The 16,891-nt window shown below is 44.5% G+C and overlaps 1 protein-coding gene across 1 annotated transcript; it reads left to right on the top strand.

Moving 5' to 3' along the window:
• The first annotated feature begins 3,309 nt into the window (after window positions 1-3,309).
• Window positions 3,310-11,111, top strand: LOC110528915 (cocaine- and amphetamine-regulated transcript protein-like). The gene is made up of 3 exons (XM_021611100.3): window positions 3,310-9,915; window positions 10,086-10,169; window positions 10,505-11,111. The coding sequence occupies exons 1-3, from the start codon at window positions 9,784-9,786 to the stop codon at window positions 10,610-10,612; spliced, it is 324 nt and encodes a 107-aa protein (XP_021466775.1). The 5' UTR covers window positions 3,310-9,783; the 3' UTR covers window positions 10,613-11,111.
• Window positions 11,112-16,891: the final 5,780 nt, after the last annotated feature.

Here is a 16,891-nt window from a genome sequence, read left to right on the forward strand (position 1 = left end):
TTTTTGAAGAAGCTGTCAGCGTAGTTCAACATCTGGTTCAGACTGAGCAGCAGGATATCTATGTCCTGATCCTGCTCACACTCCTGGCTGTAGTTGTTCACTGGCAGAATACAAGACACAGGAATATTCAGGGACGCACTTAACTCGTGGGTCTGTAAACACATTTAGCAATTTCTTAAAGGGATAGTTCGCCCAAATAAAATTCTACATTGGTTTCCTTTCCCTGTTAGCAGTCTATGGACAAGGTATGACAGCAATCGATGTGTTGGTTTTATTTCCCTGGCACGATTTATAAATGCATTAGTTTTAGCATTAGTGGCACAAATCCCATTCAAGTCATTGGACCGTTTTCACTCATGTCCAAATCATCCAAAAGTATCTCAAATTGATTGTGAAGCTCAAGAAAGTCACTTATAGATGCTTTGAGCATGATGCGTGAAAAATTATAATATAGGTCCCATGACTTGAATGGGATTTATGCCACAAATGCTAAATGGGTTATGTGCCACAGATGCATTTGGAAACTGTGCCAGGGAAACTAAACCGAAGCATGGATTGAGGTCATACCTTGTCCATAGACTGCTTACAGGGTAAGAAAACCGATGTAATTTGAGGGAACTATTCCTTTAACTTAGCCAATTAGCGCTTCGTGTATCTTTAACAGCCATGCAGTTGCATGCAATGAGTAAACACCTCACCTTCCTCTTTATGTAGTGGCTGAGGTAAACATTCTGCAGGCCTTGTCCACTTTGGTCAACAGTACCAGCTGGGGAATGCCTGGGATCAACATGCAGTGGGAAATAATGACTCTCAGGAGGATTGCATATGGGGAACAATGCATTTCATGTAATGTTTCACGCTGACATAGGAGGGTCTGAAAAGGATATACAGTGCCTTCGGAAACTATTCACACCACTTGACCTTTTCCACAGTTTGTTACATTACAGCATTATTCTAAAATTGATTTTTAAAAAAGGTTTCTAAATCCTCAGCAATCTACACACAATACCCCATGATGACAAAGTGAAAACAGGCTTTTAGAAAATTTTGCAAATGCATTACACCTACCCAAGAAGACTCAAGGTTATAATCGCTGCCAAAGGTGCTTTAACAAAGTACTGAGTAAAGGGTCTGAATGTGATTTTTCTGTTTTTTATTTTGTATAAATTAGCAAAAATGTCTAAAAACCTGTTTCTGCTTTGTCATTGTGGGGTATTTTGTGTAGATTCATGAGGGGAAAAAACAATGTAATAACATTTACAGCCGCCTTCTAAAATGTATCTAAAATTGATGAAATAATTGTTTCCCCATCATCAATCTACACAAAATATACAATAATGACAAAGCAGAAAACAGGTTTTTAGAAATGTTGGCTAATTTATAAAATATCACATTTACCTAACAAAATGTGAAAACAATTCAAGGGGTCTGAATACCTTCCGAAGGCACTGTACACTACTTAAAATACCTGCTTTTGAAGTGGTAGATTATCTTGTAAAAATGAGCACCTTGTGGTCATAAAGCATTATGAAACTATAATAAAATCAAAAAGGTACTAAGGGCTTTATTCACTCAGACATCTGAATGGTCTTCTTGCAGATAGCAGCCAACTTGTCCATCATCTTAGCAGACATCTGAGAAACTTTGCTGGCGTCCACGACGTACACCACACAGTGGATCTGGTCATTCAGAGTAGCATGCTTGCGATATCCAGGTACATCCGGCTGCAAGGGAGCCATGGGGTTAAACTGTAAGTGACAGAGACAGGTGAACTTGTTAAATAGGAAAGCCTCACATCTTGCTACTTTGATATCAGAACATTCAAGTTTCTTGTATTGTGAAAGGTAAAATAATAGATTTGTTCAACCACAGGATATCAAAGTTAAAGTAGTGTGGGATTCTATCTAGTTAAGGTATATTGTCAACATTGGCACGACTCTGTCGCCCTTTGACCATTGTGCGCACACACGCACGCACTCATACCCAGTGTGGTGAGGCTTCTGTCTGCACTGCCAGCGATGGCCTTGCATGTTGATGGTATTGAAGAAGCTGGACATGCCAGCCCAAACCTGACCCACCAACAGAACACTGGCCTGGGCCACTGACTTTACCTCAAGCCTATAGTTCTGGATGTTCTACTTCAATTGTTCTTTATTCCTACATTTTTTTAAATAATAATTGAATTAATGTATTTTTGGTATGTGGTGTGCAGGCATGTGTGTGGTTAGGTTCAAAGACAGTAATATTTACTCAGATGTCCAAAGTGCGTTTCTCCAGGGCAGGGTAGCCTAGCCACTCTGTGGACCTCACACTCTGTCAACACCAGGTCATTGCCATGCATACCTGCAGCATTGACTTTGTAATGATTTCCTGTTATACAACTGACCTGTGCTTTATTGCCATTCAGAAACCACAAGACACCAACATTAAGACCATGTTTTCTATCTGTGAAACCATACTGGCCATCGGGGGTATTGTCGTCCGACCCCTCCTGTCTCAGCCTCCAGTATCTATGCTGCAATAGTTTGTCAGTCGATAGAGAGGTTTAATGAGGGATACCGGAGAGAGGTGTTGGCGAGGAGTATGCTGCAGCGCAGGCGTGCTGAAGAACGGTTCATCAGCCCGGGTAGTCCAGTGCCACTTGTGCGGGCTAGAGAGAAGGCATAGTCCCGGGACCATGCCTCAGGACTATCTGGCCTGATGACTCCTTGCTGTCCCCAGTCCACCCGGTCGTGCTGCTGCCCCAGTTTCAACTGTTCTGCCAGCGGCTATGGAACCCTGACCTGTTCACCGGACGTGCTACCTTGTCCCGGACCTGCTGTTTTTGACTCTGAATGCTCGGCTTTGAAAAGTCAACTGACATTTACTCCTGAGGTGCTGAACTGTTACACCAAATACAACCACTGTGATTAGTATTATTTGACCCTGCTGGTCATCTATAAACGTTTATAACAGAACATGGCCAAGATGTTCAATCTCCACCCGGCACAGCCAGAAGAGGACTGGTCACCCCTCAGAGCCTGGTTCCTCTCTAGGTTTCTTCCTAGGTTCCTGCCTTTCTAGGAAGTTTTTCCTAGCCACCGGAGCTTCCAGCGACGGTTCAAGTTCCGGAGCTTCCCGCGACGGTTCACGTTCCGGAGCTTCCAGCGACGGTTCACGTTCCGGAGCTTCCAGCGACGGTTCACGTTCCGGAGTCTCCAGCGACGGTTCAAGTTCCGGAGTCTCCAGCGACGGTTCACGTTCCGGAGCTTCCAGCGACGGTTCACGTTCCGGAGTCTCCAGCGACGGTTCAAGTTCCGGAGTCTCCAGCGACGGTTCACGTTCCGGAGCTTCCAGCGACGGTTCACGTTCCGGAGTCTCCAGCGACGGTTCAAGTTCCGGAGTCTCCAGCGACGGTTCACGTTCCGGAGCTTCCAGCGACGGTTCACGTTCCGGTTCAAGTTCCAATTCAGTGATAATTCTTCTTCTGGTGTTCTCTGCGGTGCGCATCGCATAAAGTACAAAATAGTTTAAAAATATATATATAATAGTAAATAAGGTTTTCCAAACAGTAATTATATCTCAAGAGCAGTAAAAAAATATATACATACAGTACCAGTCAAAAGTTTACTATTTTCTACATTGTAAAATAATAGTGAAGACATCAGAACTGTCAAATAACACATATGGAATCATGTAGTCACCCAAAAAGTGTTAAACAAATGAAAATATATTTTAGATTTTAAATTCTTCAAAGTAGCTATGGTTTGTCTTGATGACAGCTTTACACAATCTTTACATTCTCTCAACCATCTTCACCTTGAATGCTTTTCCAAGAGTCTTGAAGGAGTTCTCTCACATGCTGAGCACTTGTTGGCTGCTTTTCCTTCACTCTGCAGTCCAACTCATCCCAAACCATCTCAATTGGTGATTGTGGAGGCCAGGTCATCTGATGCAGCACTCCATCACTCTCCTTCTTGGTCAAATAGCCCTTACACAGCCTGGAGTTGTGTTGGGTCATTGTCCTGTTGAAAAACAAATTATAGTCCCGCTAAGCACAAACCAGATGAGATGGCGTATCGCTGCAGAATGCTGTGGTAGCCATGCTGGTTAACTGTGCCTTGAATTCTAAATACATGTAAATCACCGACAGTGTCACCAACAAAGCACCCCCACACCATCACACCTCCTCCTCCATGCTCCATAGTGAAAACCGAAATGGCCCAAGTCTAACCTTTATGCCCACTAGTTAAATAGGCTTCTAGATGTTAAATCCAGGCAAAATGTCTACCTGTAGAAAACACTAGCATACAGTAACAGGAATTGGAAACTGACTCCCCTGCAAGGCTGCAACTGATGTGCTGTACTCTGTCAAGGCAAACAGCAACAGTGTCAAGTAAATAATTCACTTCAGGTCATAAGCTAATATATTTCAACAATAATTGTCTTCAAAGTATTCGGCATGAAGTCCACCAGCAACCAATGAATAGCAACCAATGCTAATTTGATATCAGAATTTTCTCAAGTGTCTTTTTTTTGTGAAAGGTAAAAATCTTTGTTCAACCACAGGATTTTAAAGTTAAGGTAGGGTGGGATTACATGTAGTTATGGTATGTCAGCATTGGCATGGCTTGGTCACCCTTTGACCAATCAGAATGCTTTGTCTAAACGATAAGTTGCATTACATTCAACAAAAGATAACAACGAATGATCCTCCTTAACCGGTTGTCTGCATTGTGCCTCTACATACCTGGTATCTGTCCTGAACTATGGTATCAGACACCTGGTAAGAAAGATGAGCAATAAATAGCATACTAAGGTTACATTCTACTGGTGTACCACTACCTCAGAGAGAGAAACTCCTGCTTTGAAATAGACTAGAGGAAAAACTCTGGGCCCCAGTTCTGGGCCAAAAAAGACTGAAAGCAAATGCGGGAACATACTATATCTCAACTTTGCCAAGAGGCCGAAATGACACAATTCTAACCTTTATGCCTACTACTGTAGTTAAATAGGCATCTAGATGTGCATTTCTAGACTAAATTACTAAATGAGTAAAATACGATCCTACAGTAACAGGAATTGGAAACTGACTCCCCTGCAAGGTTGCAACTGATGCGCTGTGTCTTTATACTGTTGAAGCAAACAAGACTGTCAGGATAAATTAAGAGAGTGTCTGGAATGTAGTCTGTCAGACACATTTTGGCGGTATGGATTTATGACATCAAGTAAATAAGTAATTTCAGGTCATAAGCTAATATAGTTCACCAATAATTGTGTATTCAAAGTATTAGGCATGAAATCCGCCAGCAACCAATAAACTTCGGTAAATATTAGATTTGTTCCAGTGATATTAACAGGCGCTGATATCTGAAAAGAATCCTGTTCAGACAAATAGAACACACACACACAAGTAGACATGCTCACACACACCGTCTTCATATCTGACTAATCTTTATTTTCTAGTGTTGACTACTTTGGTTCAGTAGGTTTGCACTGGCTCAATAGGTTCACTTTAAAGGCCCAGTGCTGTCAACATTCTGTTTTTCCTGTGTTTTATATAATATTATACCAGGGGCTCAACTTTGACTGGGGATGGGGAAGACATGTCCTGCCCACATTCTGCCCCCCCCCCCCCCCCCCTTCAGTTTTATAATTGGAATATGATACAAAACGAGGCAATGGTGTGGTTTAAGACCGTGCGGACGCCTCCGAGCGGTCGGATAGGCTGTTTGGATGCGCTCCTGTATTCTACAACAACAGGTGATGAAACGAACACTCTAAAAGTGTGATTTTGTCAAATCAGTGTTATTTCCTGATAGTTGCTGGTTGAAAATATAATCTATACAGGACATTCTAATCAGCAGGTTTGCATGGGACGGGAGTTCCACCTTTCCATGGTGACATCACAATGTGGTAAATTGATTAACCTTTTTGGGATAGGGGGGAGCATTTTCACTTTTGGATGAATAGCGTACCCAGAGTGAACTACCTCATACTCTGTCCCAGATGCCAATATATGCATATTATTATTAGTATTGGATAGAAAACACTCTGAAGTTTCTAAAACTGTTTGAATGATGTGTGTGAGTATAACAGAACTAATATGGCAGGCGAAAACCTGAGAAAAATCCAACCAGGAAGTGAGACATCTGAGGTTTGTAGTTTTTCAAAGCCTACCAAATACACAGTGTCTATGGAGTCAAGTTGCACTTCCTACGGCGTCCACTAGATGTCAACCGTCTTTAGAAACTTGAATGAGGATTCTACTAGAAAGCAGGGACTCATGAGACCTGTTTGAGTCAGTGGTCTGGCAGAGTGTCTCAGGTTCGTGACGAGCGCTCCCGACAGAGTTAGCTCTCGTTCCAGTGCTTTTCTTCAGACATAGGATTTCTCCGGTTTGGAACATTATTGATGTTTTATGTTAAAAACATCCTAAAGATTTATTTCCACACAGCACTTGACTTGTTTCTACGACCTGTAATGGAACTTTTCGAGTTTTTGTCTGGACGAAGTGCTCGCGCCTCATGAAGATGGATTACTGGGCTGAACACGCTAACAACAAGTGGCTATTTGGACATAAATGATGGACTTTATGGAACTTTAAGGAACAAATCAGTCATTTATTGTCGAACTGGGATTCCTGAGAGTGCATTCTGATGAAGATCACCAAAGGTGAGTGAATATTTATAGTGTTATTTCTAACTTCTTTTGACTCCAAAATGGAGGATATTTCTCTGGCTGGATTGGGCTCTGAGCGCCGTTCTCAGATTACTATTTTTCCGGAACGTTTTTTTTAAATCTGACACAGCGGTTGCATTAACTTCATATGGCTGCAGGGGCAGTATTGAGTAGCTTGGATGAAAAGGTGCCCATTGTAAACGGCCAGCTCCTCCTTATTATTAGTATTGAATAGAAAGCACTCTAAAGTTTCCAAAACTGTCAAAATATTGTCTGTGAGTATAACAGAACTGATATTGCAGGCGAAACGCTGAGGAAAATCAAAGCAGGAAGTGGCTTCTATTTTGAAAACTCCATGTTCCAAAGCCTCCCTTTGCTCTATTTAAAGGGATATGAACCATATTCCTTTTCCTATCGCTTCCTCAAGGTGTCAACAGTCTTCAGACATAGTTTCAGGCTTTTATTTTTTTAAATGATCATCGCGTCAAGTGGTCACATGAGTTTTGCTTGCGCAACAGAATTTGGACAGCCATTGTTTTCCCCTCTCCTACTGTGAAAGACATTTGCGGTTGATATATTAGAGATTACATATTTTTAAAACAACCTGAGGGTTGATTATAAAAAAACGTTTGACATGTTTCTGTGGACATAATGGAAACTATTTGGAATTTTCGTCTGCGTTGTCATGACAGCTCTTTCCTGTGGATTTCTGAACATAACGCGACAAACAAACTGAGGTATTTTGGATATAAAAATCATCTTTATGGAACAAACGGAACATTTGTTGTGTAACTGGGAGTCTCGTGAGTGAAAACATCCGAAGATCATCAAAGGTAAACAATCAATTTGATTGCTTTTCTGATTTTCGTGACCTGATGCTAAGTGTACTTAATGTTTTATCGTGCGATCGATAAACTTACACAAACACTTGGATTGCTTTCGCTGTAAAGCATAATTTCAAACACGACAGGTGGATTACCAAAAGGCTAAGCTGTGTTTTCCTATATTGCACTTGTGGTTTCATGAATATAAATATTTATAGTAATATTTATTGTATGTAGCGCTATGCTATTCAGCGGTTGTTGATGACACTTATCCCGATAGGGGGATTGCAGCCATAACAGGTTAAAACCTGTTGGGGCTAGGGGGCAGCATTTTCACTATTGGATGAAAGGCGTGCCCAGAGTAAACTGCCTCCTACTCTTTCCCAGATGGGAATATATGCATATTATTATCACTGGTGGATAGAAAACACTCAGAAGTTTCTAAAACTGTTTGAATTATGTATGTGGGTATAACAGAACTAATATGGCAGACAAAAACCTGAGAAGAAATCCAAACAGGAAGTGAGAACTCAATATTGAAAACAGTGCCATTTGATGTCCATCTTAGATATGGATGAGCATGCACTTCCTAGGGCTTCCACAACATATCACTGTGTTTAGATTCTGGTTGTATGATTCTACTATAAAGGAGGGGCTCATAATAGCTCTTTGAGTGGGTGGTCTGGCAGAAAGCCTCAGTCTCATTGTGCGCGGTCACGAGAGTGTTCTTGCGTTCCAATGCGTTTCTTCAGACAATGAAATTCTCCGGTTGGAACCTTATTGCTGATTAATGTTTAAAACATCCTAAATATGGATTGCATACATCATTTGACTTGTTTCTACGACCTGTAACGGAACTTTTTTAGTTTTTGTCTGGAGGAATTGCTCGGGCTTTTTGAGGATTGAATGCTGGGCTGAACAAGCTAACAACAAGTGGCTAAATGATGGGCTTTATGGAACAAATCAGTCATTTATTGTCGAACTGGGATTCCTGGAGCTGCCTTCTGATGAAGATATTCATAAGTGAATATTTATAGTGTTTTTTGTAGCTTCTGTTGATGCCAAAATGGCTGCTATTTCTTTGGCTAATTTGGGTTCTGAGCGCCGTTCTCAGATTATTATTTTTCCGTAAAGTTTTTTTGAAATCTAACACAGCGGTTGCATAGAGGATACGTTTATCTTTAATTCTGTGAATAACACTTGCATCTTTTATCAATGTTTATTGTGAGTATTTCTGCAAAATCACCGGATGTTTTGGAATCAAAACATTACTGCACATAAGGAGCCAATTAAAACTGAGATTTTTGGATATAAATATGCACATTATCGAACAATACATACATGTATTGTGTAACATGATGTCCTATGAGTGTCATCTGATGAAGATCATCAAAGGTTAGTGATTCATTTTATCTATATTTCTGCTTTTTGTGACTCCTATCTTTGGCTGGGAAAATGGCTGTGTTTTTTTGACTTGGCAGGGATCCAACATGTGATGTTGTGCTTTTGCTGTTAAGCATTTTTTAAATCGGACACGATGGGTAGATTACCAATATGTTTCTTTCATTTGCTGTATTGGACTTGTTAAAGTGTGAAAGTTACATATTTCTAAAATATTTTTGAATTTCGTGCGCTGCCTTTTCAGCGGAATGTTGTTGAGGGGTTCCGCTAGCGGAACGCCTGCGCTAGAAAGGTTAATAGACGAAGAGAGTTCCAAACCTCTCAGCCAATAACAGATGGTTTTCAGTTTTCCTCTCCCCACTTAAACCATTCTCAAGCAGAATTCTTGCTTGGAAATAGTATTGTGTGTGTGTGAGAGAGATAGGGAGAGAGGTGGGTTCTTTAAGTGGTCTGGTGAGATTAGCCTGTGATGTGGAGTCTCAGGGCTGCTCACTGTGTACACCAAATGAGAGGTTAGGCAGACACACACACCCAAAAGGAAATTGGATGCTGATTAAAGATTGGTCTCAACAGCCAGGGGCTGTGACCTGGGATTATTGGAAAGAGGTGAACAGAGGTGTTCTATCAGACAACGCCTCTCCATCACAACATCCTCTGGCGCGTGTATGTGCGTGCATAGGACCCTCTCCGGTCAGTGGTTACCTCTGTCACTCCGCTCATGTCAGTGGTCATACATATTACAGTAGCTGTATGATGTCAGCAAACTCTATAAAATCAAGCCCCTGAATCTATCACCCTGAATCATAGCCCACCTGACCCGCCCAGTGTTCACCAAGCCCCTGCTAACCACCTGCAGAAGCCCCGCTGTATCTCCATCCCTTCTGGTTGTTTCAGCACCATGGCCAGCATTCTACTGCTTTTCCTCGCAGCCTCCTGCTGCGCATTTCTCTGTCTCGCTGACTACACCTCCTTGGAGTTTGAGACTCGCGCTCTAGAGTTCCCCCACAAATCACAAGAAGAGAAGGATCTGGTAAGTTTAAATTGTTTTATGTTTGTGAAGTTGTTTGGTTTGTGCGCTTGATAGTTTAGTCGATTCAACCCTCTCTTTGTACTTGTTTTCTAGCTATAATATATATATATATATATATATATATATATATAGCAGCCTATCGTTTTTGTTTGTTTTTCTCTGTCATATAGATTGAAGCTTTACAAGAAGTTCTGGAGAAACTGAAGAACAAACAGATGCCGTTATCAGAAAAGAAGCTTGGCTGGCTGCCGTCGGTAAGAACAGACCTGAATAGACCTGATCAATCATTTTAAAGTGCTTAAAGTCCTATTATCAATACATTATTTTTAAGTAGTTAGCCTGTCTGTCATGCATTTTACTTCTTCATTGAGTCTAGCCTTATATTGCGTGTTTCAAATGGTCAAAACGGGACTTTCGATAAAGGTTCTATATTGACAGTGTTTAAAAATATATATATAGTTCAGGAGTTGCTAGGATTAATCTGATTCTGGAAAACCGGTGTAGATGTTTCAGAATCACAGTCTGGAGACAGATGCCACCACCACCATCATCATTCAATTAAATAACAAACTGTTTGTTTGTTTCCTAGTGTGACGCGGGCGAGCAGTGCGCTGTTCGCAAAGGTGCGCGTGTCGGAACGCTGTGCGGGTGTCCGCGTGGGACTACGTGCAACTTCTATGTCCTCAAGTGTTTGTAAGAAGAGAAGAGGAGAGAAAATGATAAACGGTGTAGGGAGGGGAGCAGAGAGAAATAGGAGAGAGAGAACAGAAGCTTTTGCCTCATTCAGTGGAGCACATTCAGATCGTGGAACGTTCAGACAGAAATATTGTATGTTGAACAGATGTGTCTCTGACATGTAAAGTAAATAGGAATCATGTCAGCTTTACTTTCAATATGTTGCCCTCTCCTGTCCTGAACGGGACCCTGGTGTGTAATGGAGGGTTTGTTGTCTAACATAAAGGCTGTATCCCAAATACCAATCTATTCCCTATAATGCTCTTTTTCTGCCTGAGTCCTATTTGTCAGTCCTATGTTGCTTTGGTCAAAAGTATTGCACTTTATAGGGAATAGGGTGTCATTTAAGACACTACCCAACTTGTTCCTTTATCTGTGCTCTCTGCTGTCTCGTCTATTTTGACTAAGTACAAAGAAATTCAATGAGATCAATAAAGCCCTTGTTTATAAGATGATTTACAGTTTTTTGTATGCTTCAGTGCAATTTTAATAAGTAGGCCATGTGGTACATTTTCACTACTCTTAGTACAAAACTCAAAACCGATCACCAAAAAGGCAGTCGTTTCAAAACTTTAAGCTCATTTTCAATTGACTAAGTACAACACTTAAAATCACACATTTTCACCAAACGTAATCAGTGTTTCATCTAGAAATACATGTTTCACATTGCAGTGCATGTTCATATAACGTTGTAGCGGTATTTATTAGAGGGGTAAAGATAAAGATTTTGTTCGGGCGCCAGGCAGGTGTTAACCATGCCAAAAGGAAAAGAGTAGAATAGAGAGAGTACCACTACCGTGCAGGATTTCGCCACAACGTAACTGCCGTGCACAATGCATACTCACTTTTGATATGTTTCTCTTTTCTTCTGTTAATAAAAGACCATTTACTATTACTTAATCGAACTGCTTTAAATTGATGATCACGTATATGTTTGGTAAACCTATACATTACACAACTAGATCTCACAGTCTCACGTCAGAATTAGACCTTTATCCATGTTTCTCAAATTTAAAATTTCTGTGTTTAAGTGTTAGGTTTAGGCATTAATTCCAAAATCTTAAAGTTAGGCATTAACTCTGAATGGTTCATGTAAGGGTTAAGGTTTGGGATAGGCTTAAAACAATTATCTCAAAAACAACTTTTTATCGCTGGATTCAAACTTCCAAAATTTGGAATCAGAGGCAGATGCTTCTGAAAATCCAAACCGACTTGAAGGTAACCGCGCTCACCGTTCCTCCTAGTGGCCGATTTCCACATCACCTCTGGACGTCCTCAGATATGGATGGACGTCGAATACTGACGTCGAATACTTGTATCCCGGGTGACCTGACTGACTTTACATGTCAACTGGTTTGTCTGTTACAGATTCTGAGAACGACTTAATGAAAATGTCTGTAAAGTAGAAACAGAAAAAGTATGGATATATACTTGAATGTACTACAATGATGGTGACTATTGATTTACTTCACTGTAAAAAAAAAATAATGTAAATCTCGATATTGACAAGATCAGAGATGTGCTGTATGCAACAAATCAAATCATACAATGAATGCTCAATGAAACGTTTTGAATGAAGGACTGACTGGGTGCCATACATGTCATGTTGTGTCTTGTCTCTGTCCTTTCCCTTCACCCTGTCTCCCTCTGCTGGTCGTGTCAGGTTACCTTTTCTCCCCTTCTTTCCCCCAGCTGTTCCCTGTCTCCTCCTAACTACCCATTCACCCCGTTCCTCACCTGTTCCCTTTTTTCCCTCTGATTAGGTCCCTATATCTCCCTCTGTTTCTGCTCCTGTCCTTGTCGGATTCTCGTTTGTTTGTGTTTCATGCCTGAGCCAGACTATCGTCATGTTTGCTGTAACCTTGTCCTGTCCTGTCGGAATCTGCCGGTCTATCTGAGCCTACCTATGTTTTGTTATTAAAGAAGCTCTGTTTAAGTTAGTTCGCTTTTGGGTCCTCATTCACTCACCATAACAGAAGAATCCGACCAAGAATGGACCCAGCGACTTCGGATCCTCTCCACTCAGCCGTCGGGATCCAGGGAGCGATGCTAGGCAGACACGAGCAGGAAGTGTCTGCTGCTCGACATGCCGTTGAGACCCTGGCCACCCAAGTCTCCAACCTCACAGAACAGGTTCACCATCTCCGCCTCGATCCACCGGCCACTTCCAGGGCTTTCGAATCTCCGGAGCCCAGAATCAATAACCCGCCGTGTTACTCTGGGGAGCCCACTGAATGCCGCTCGTTCCTCACCCAGTGTGATATTGTGTTTTCTCTCCAGCCCAACACTTACTCCAGGAGCACTGCTCGTGTCGCCTACGTCATATCTCTCCTTATTGGACGGGCTCGTGAGTGGGGCACGGCAATCTGGGAGGCAAGGGCTGAGTGTACTAACCAGTATCAGGACTTTAAGGAGGAGATGATACGGGTTTTTGATCGATCTGTTTTTGGGGAGGAGGCTTCCAGGGCCCTGTCTTCCCTATGTCAAGGTAATCGATCCATAACAGACTACTCTATTGAGTTTCGCACTCTTGCTGCCTCCAGTGGCTGGAACGAGCCGGCTTTGCTCGCTCGTTTTCTGGAGGGTCTCCGCGCAGAGGTAAAGGATGAGATTCTCTCCCGGGAGGTCCCTTCCAGCGTGGATTCCCTGATTGAACTCGCTATTCGCATTGAGCGACGGGTTGATCTGCGTCACCGAGCTCGTGGAAAGGAGCTCGCGTTCTCCGTTGCCCCCCTCTCCGCATCACTACCATCTTCCTCTGCCGGCTCGGGAGCTGAGCCTATGCAGCTGGGAGGTATCCGCATCTCGACTAAGGAGAGGGAACGGAGAATCACCAACCGCCTCTGTCTCTATTGCGGTTCTGCTGGTCATTTTGTCACTTCATGTCCAGTAAAAGCCAGAGCTCATCAGTAAGCGGAGGGCTACTGGTGAGCGCAACTACTCCTGTCTCTCCTTCAAGATCCTGCACTACCTTGTCGGTCCATCTACGCTGGACCGGTTCGTCAGCTTCCTGCAGTGCCTTAATAGACTCTGGGGCGGAGGGCTGTTTTATGGACGAGACCTGGGCTCGGGAACATGACATTCCTCTCAGACAGTTAAGGGAGTCCACGGCCTTGTTCGCCCTGGATGGTAGTCCTCTCCCCAGGATTCAGCGTGAGACGCTACCTTTAACCCTCACTGTTTCTGGTAATCATAGCGAAACCATTTCTTTTTTGATTTTTCGTTCACCTTTTACACCTGTTGTTTTGGGCCATCCCTGGCTAGTTTGTCATAATCCTTCCATTAATTGGTCTAGTAATTCTATCCTCTCCTGGAACGTCTCTTGTCATGTGAAATGTTTAATGTCTGCTATCCCTCCTGTTTCCTCTGTCTCTTCTTCACAGGAGGAGCCTGGTGATTTGACAGGGGTGCCGGAGGAATATCACGATCTGCGCACGGTGTTCAGTCGGTCCAGGGCCACCTCTCTTCCTCCACACCGGTCGTATGATTGTAGTATTGATCTCCTTCCGGGAACCACTCCCCCCCGGGGTAGACTATACTCTCTGTCGGCTCCCGAACGTAAGGCTCTCGAGGATTATTTGTCTGTAGCTCTTGACGCCGGTACCATAGTCCCCTCCTCCTCTCCCGCCGGAGCGGGGTTTTTTTTTGTCAAGAAGAAGGACGGGTCTCTGCGCCCCTGCATAGATTATCGAGGGCTGAATGACATAACAGTTAAGAATCGTTATCCGCTTCCTCTTATGTCTTCAGCCTTCGAGATCCTGCAGGGAGCCAGGTTTTTCACTAAGTTGGACCTTCGTAACGCTTACCATCTCGTGCGCATCAGGGAGGGGGACGAGTGGAAGACGGCGTTTAACACTCCGTTAGGGCACTTTGAATACCGGGTTCTTCCTTTCGGCCTCGCTAACGCTCCAGCTGTCTTTCAGGCATTAGTCAATGATGTCCTGAGAGACATGCTGAACATCTTTGTTTTCGTTTACCTTGACGATATCCTGATTTTTTCACCGTCACTCCAGATTCATGTTCAGCACGTTCGACGTGTCCTCCAGCGCCTTTTAGAGAATTGTCTTTTTGTGAAGGCTGAGAAGTGCACTTTTCATGCCTCCTCCGTCACATTTCTCGGTTCTGTTATTTCCGCTGAAGGCATTAAGATGGATCCCGCTAAAGTCCAAGCTGTCATTGATTGGCCCGTCCCTAAGTCACGCGTCGAGCTGCAGCGCTTTCTCGGCTTCGCGAACTTCTATCGTCGTTTCATCCGTAATTTCGGTCAGGTGGCCGCTCCTCTCACAGCCCTTACTTCTGTCAAGACGTGCTTTAAGTGGTCCGTTTCCGCCCAGGGAGCTTTTGATCTCCTCAAGAATCGTTTTACATCCGCTCCTATCCTTGTTACACCTGACGTCTCTAGACAGTTCGTTGTCGAGGTTGACGCGTCAGAGGTGGGCGTGGGAGCCATTCTTTCTCAGCGCTCCCTCTCTGACGACAAGGTCCACCCATGCGCGTATTTTTCTCATCGCCTGTCGCCGTCGGAACGTAACTATGATGTGGGTAACCGCGAACTGCTCGCCATCCGGTTAGCCCTAGGCGAATGGCGACAGTGGTTGGAGGGGGCGACCGTTCCTTTTGTCGTTTGGACTGACCATAGGAACCTTGAGTACATCCGTTCTGCCAAACGACTTAATGCGCGTCAGGCGCGTTGGGCGCTGTTTTTCGCTCGTTTCGAGTTCGTGATTTCTTATCGTCCGGGCTCTAAGAACACCAAGCCTGATGCTTTGTCTCGTCTCTTCAGTTCTTCAGTAGCCTCCACTGACCCCGAGGGGATTCTCCCTGAGGGGCGTGTTGTCGGGTTGACTGTCTGGGGAATTGAGAGGCAGGTAAAACAAGCGCTCACTCACACTCCGTGGCCGCGCGCTTGTCCTAGGAACCTTCTTTTCGTTCCCGTTCCTACTCGTCTGGCCGTTCTTCAGTGGGCTCACTCTGCCAAGTTAGCCGGCCACCCTGGCGTTCGGGGTACGCTTGCTTCCATTCGCCAGCGTTTTTGGTGGCCCACCCGGGAGCATGACACGCGTCGTTTCGTGGCTGCTTGTTCGGTCTGCGCGCAGACTAAGTCCGGTAACTCTCCTCCTGCCGGCCGTCTCAGGCCGCTTCCTATTCCCTCTCGACCGTGGTCTCACATCGCCTTAGATTTTGTCACCGGACTGCCTTCGTCAGCGGGGAAGACTGTTATTCTTACGGTTGTCGATAGGTTCTCTAAGGCGGCCCATTTCATTCCCCTTGCTAAGCTTCCTTCTGCTAAAGAGACGGCACAAATCATCATCGAGAATGTTTTCAGAATTCATGGCCTTCCGTCAGACGTCGTTTCGGACAGAGGTCCGCAATTCACGTCTCAATTTTGGAGGGAGTTTTGCCGTTTGATTGGGGCTTCCGTCAGTCTCTCTTCCGGCTTTCACCCCCAGTCTAACGGTCAAGCAGAACGGGCCAATCAGACTATTGGTCGCATCTTACGCAGTCTTTCTTTTCGCAACCCTGCGTCTTGGTCAGAACAGCTCCCCTGGGCAGAATACGCCCACAACTCGCTTCCTTCGTCTGCGACCGGGCTATCTCCTTTTCAGAGTAGCCTCGGGTACCAGCCTCCGCTGTTCTCATCTCAGTTCGCCGAGTCCAGCGTCCCCTCCGCTCAGGCTTTTGTCCAACGTTGCGAGCGCACCTGGAAGAGGGTCAGGTCTGCACTTTGCCGTTATAGGACGCAGACTGTGAGGGCTGCTAATAAGCGTAGAACTAAGAGTCCTAGATATTGTCGCGGTCAGAGAGTTTGGCTCTCCACTCAGAACCTTCCCCTTAAGACGGCTTCTCGCAAGTTGACCCCGCGGTTCATTGGTCCGTTCCGTATTTCTCGGGTCATTAATCCTGTCGCAGTTCGACTTCTTCTTCCGCGATACCTTCGTCGCGTCCACCCGGTCTTCCACGTCTCCTGCATTAAGCCCGTTCTTCGCGCCCCCGCTCGTCTTCCCCCCCCCCCCCCCATCCTTGTCGAGGGCGCACCCATCTACAGGGTCCGCAGGATTTTGGACATGCGTCCTCGGGGTCGTGGTCACCAGTACCTTGTCGATTGGGAGGGGTACGGTCCTGAGGAGAGGAGTTGGGTTCCCTCTCGGGACGTGCTGGACCGTGCGCTGATCGAGGATTTCCTCCGTTGCCGCCAGGTTTCCTCCTCGAGTGCGCCAGGAGGCGCTCGGTGAGTGGGGGG

Source organism: Oncorhynchus mykiss, chromosome 7, assembly GCF_057628025.1.
Source record: "Oncorhynchus mykiss isolate SJ-2025 chromosome 7, ASM5762802v1, whole genome shotgun sequence".
Taxonomy (NCBI): Eukaryota; Metazoa; Chordata; class Actinopteri; order Salmoniformes; family Salmonidae; genus Oncorhynchus; species Oncorhynchus mykiss.

Bases quoted from the DNA above. Each gene is read 5' to 3' on its own strand.
- LOC110528915 (XM_021611100.3), top strand. From the start codon at position 9,784: ATGGCCAGCATTCTACTGCTTTTCCTCGCAGCCTCCTGCTGCGCATTT. The intron at 9,916-10,085 runs GTAAGTTTAAAT...TCTGTCATATAG, and splicing joins CACAAGAAGAGAAGGATCTG to ATTGAAGCTTTACAAGAAGT. The intron at 10,170-10,504 runs GTAAGAACAGAC...TTTGTTTCCTAG, and splicing joins AGCTTGGCTGGCTGCCGTCG to TGTGACGCGGGCGAGCAGTG.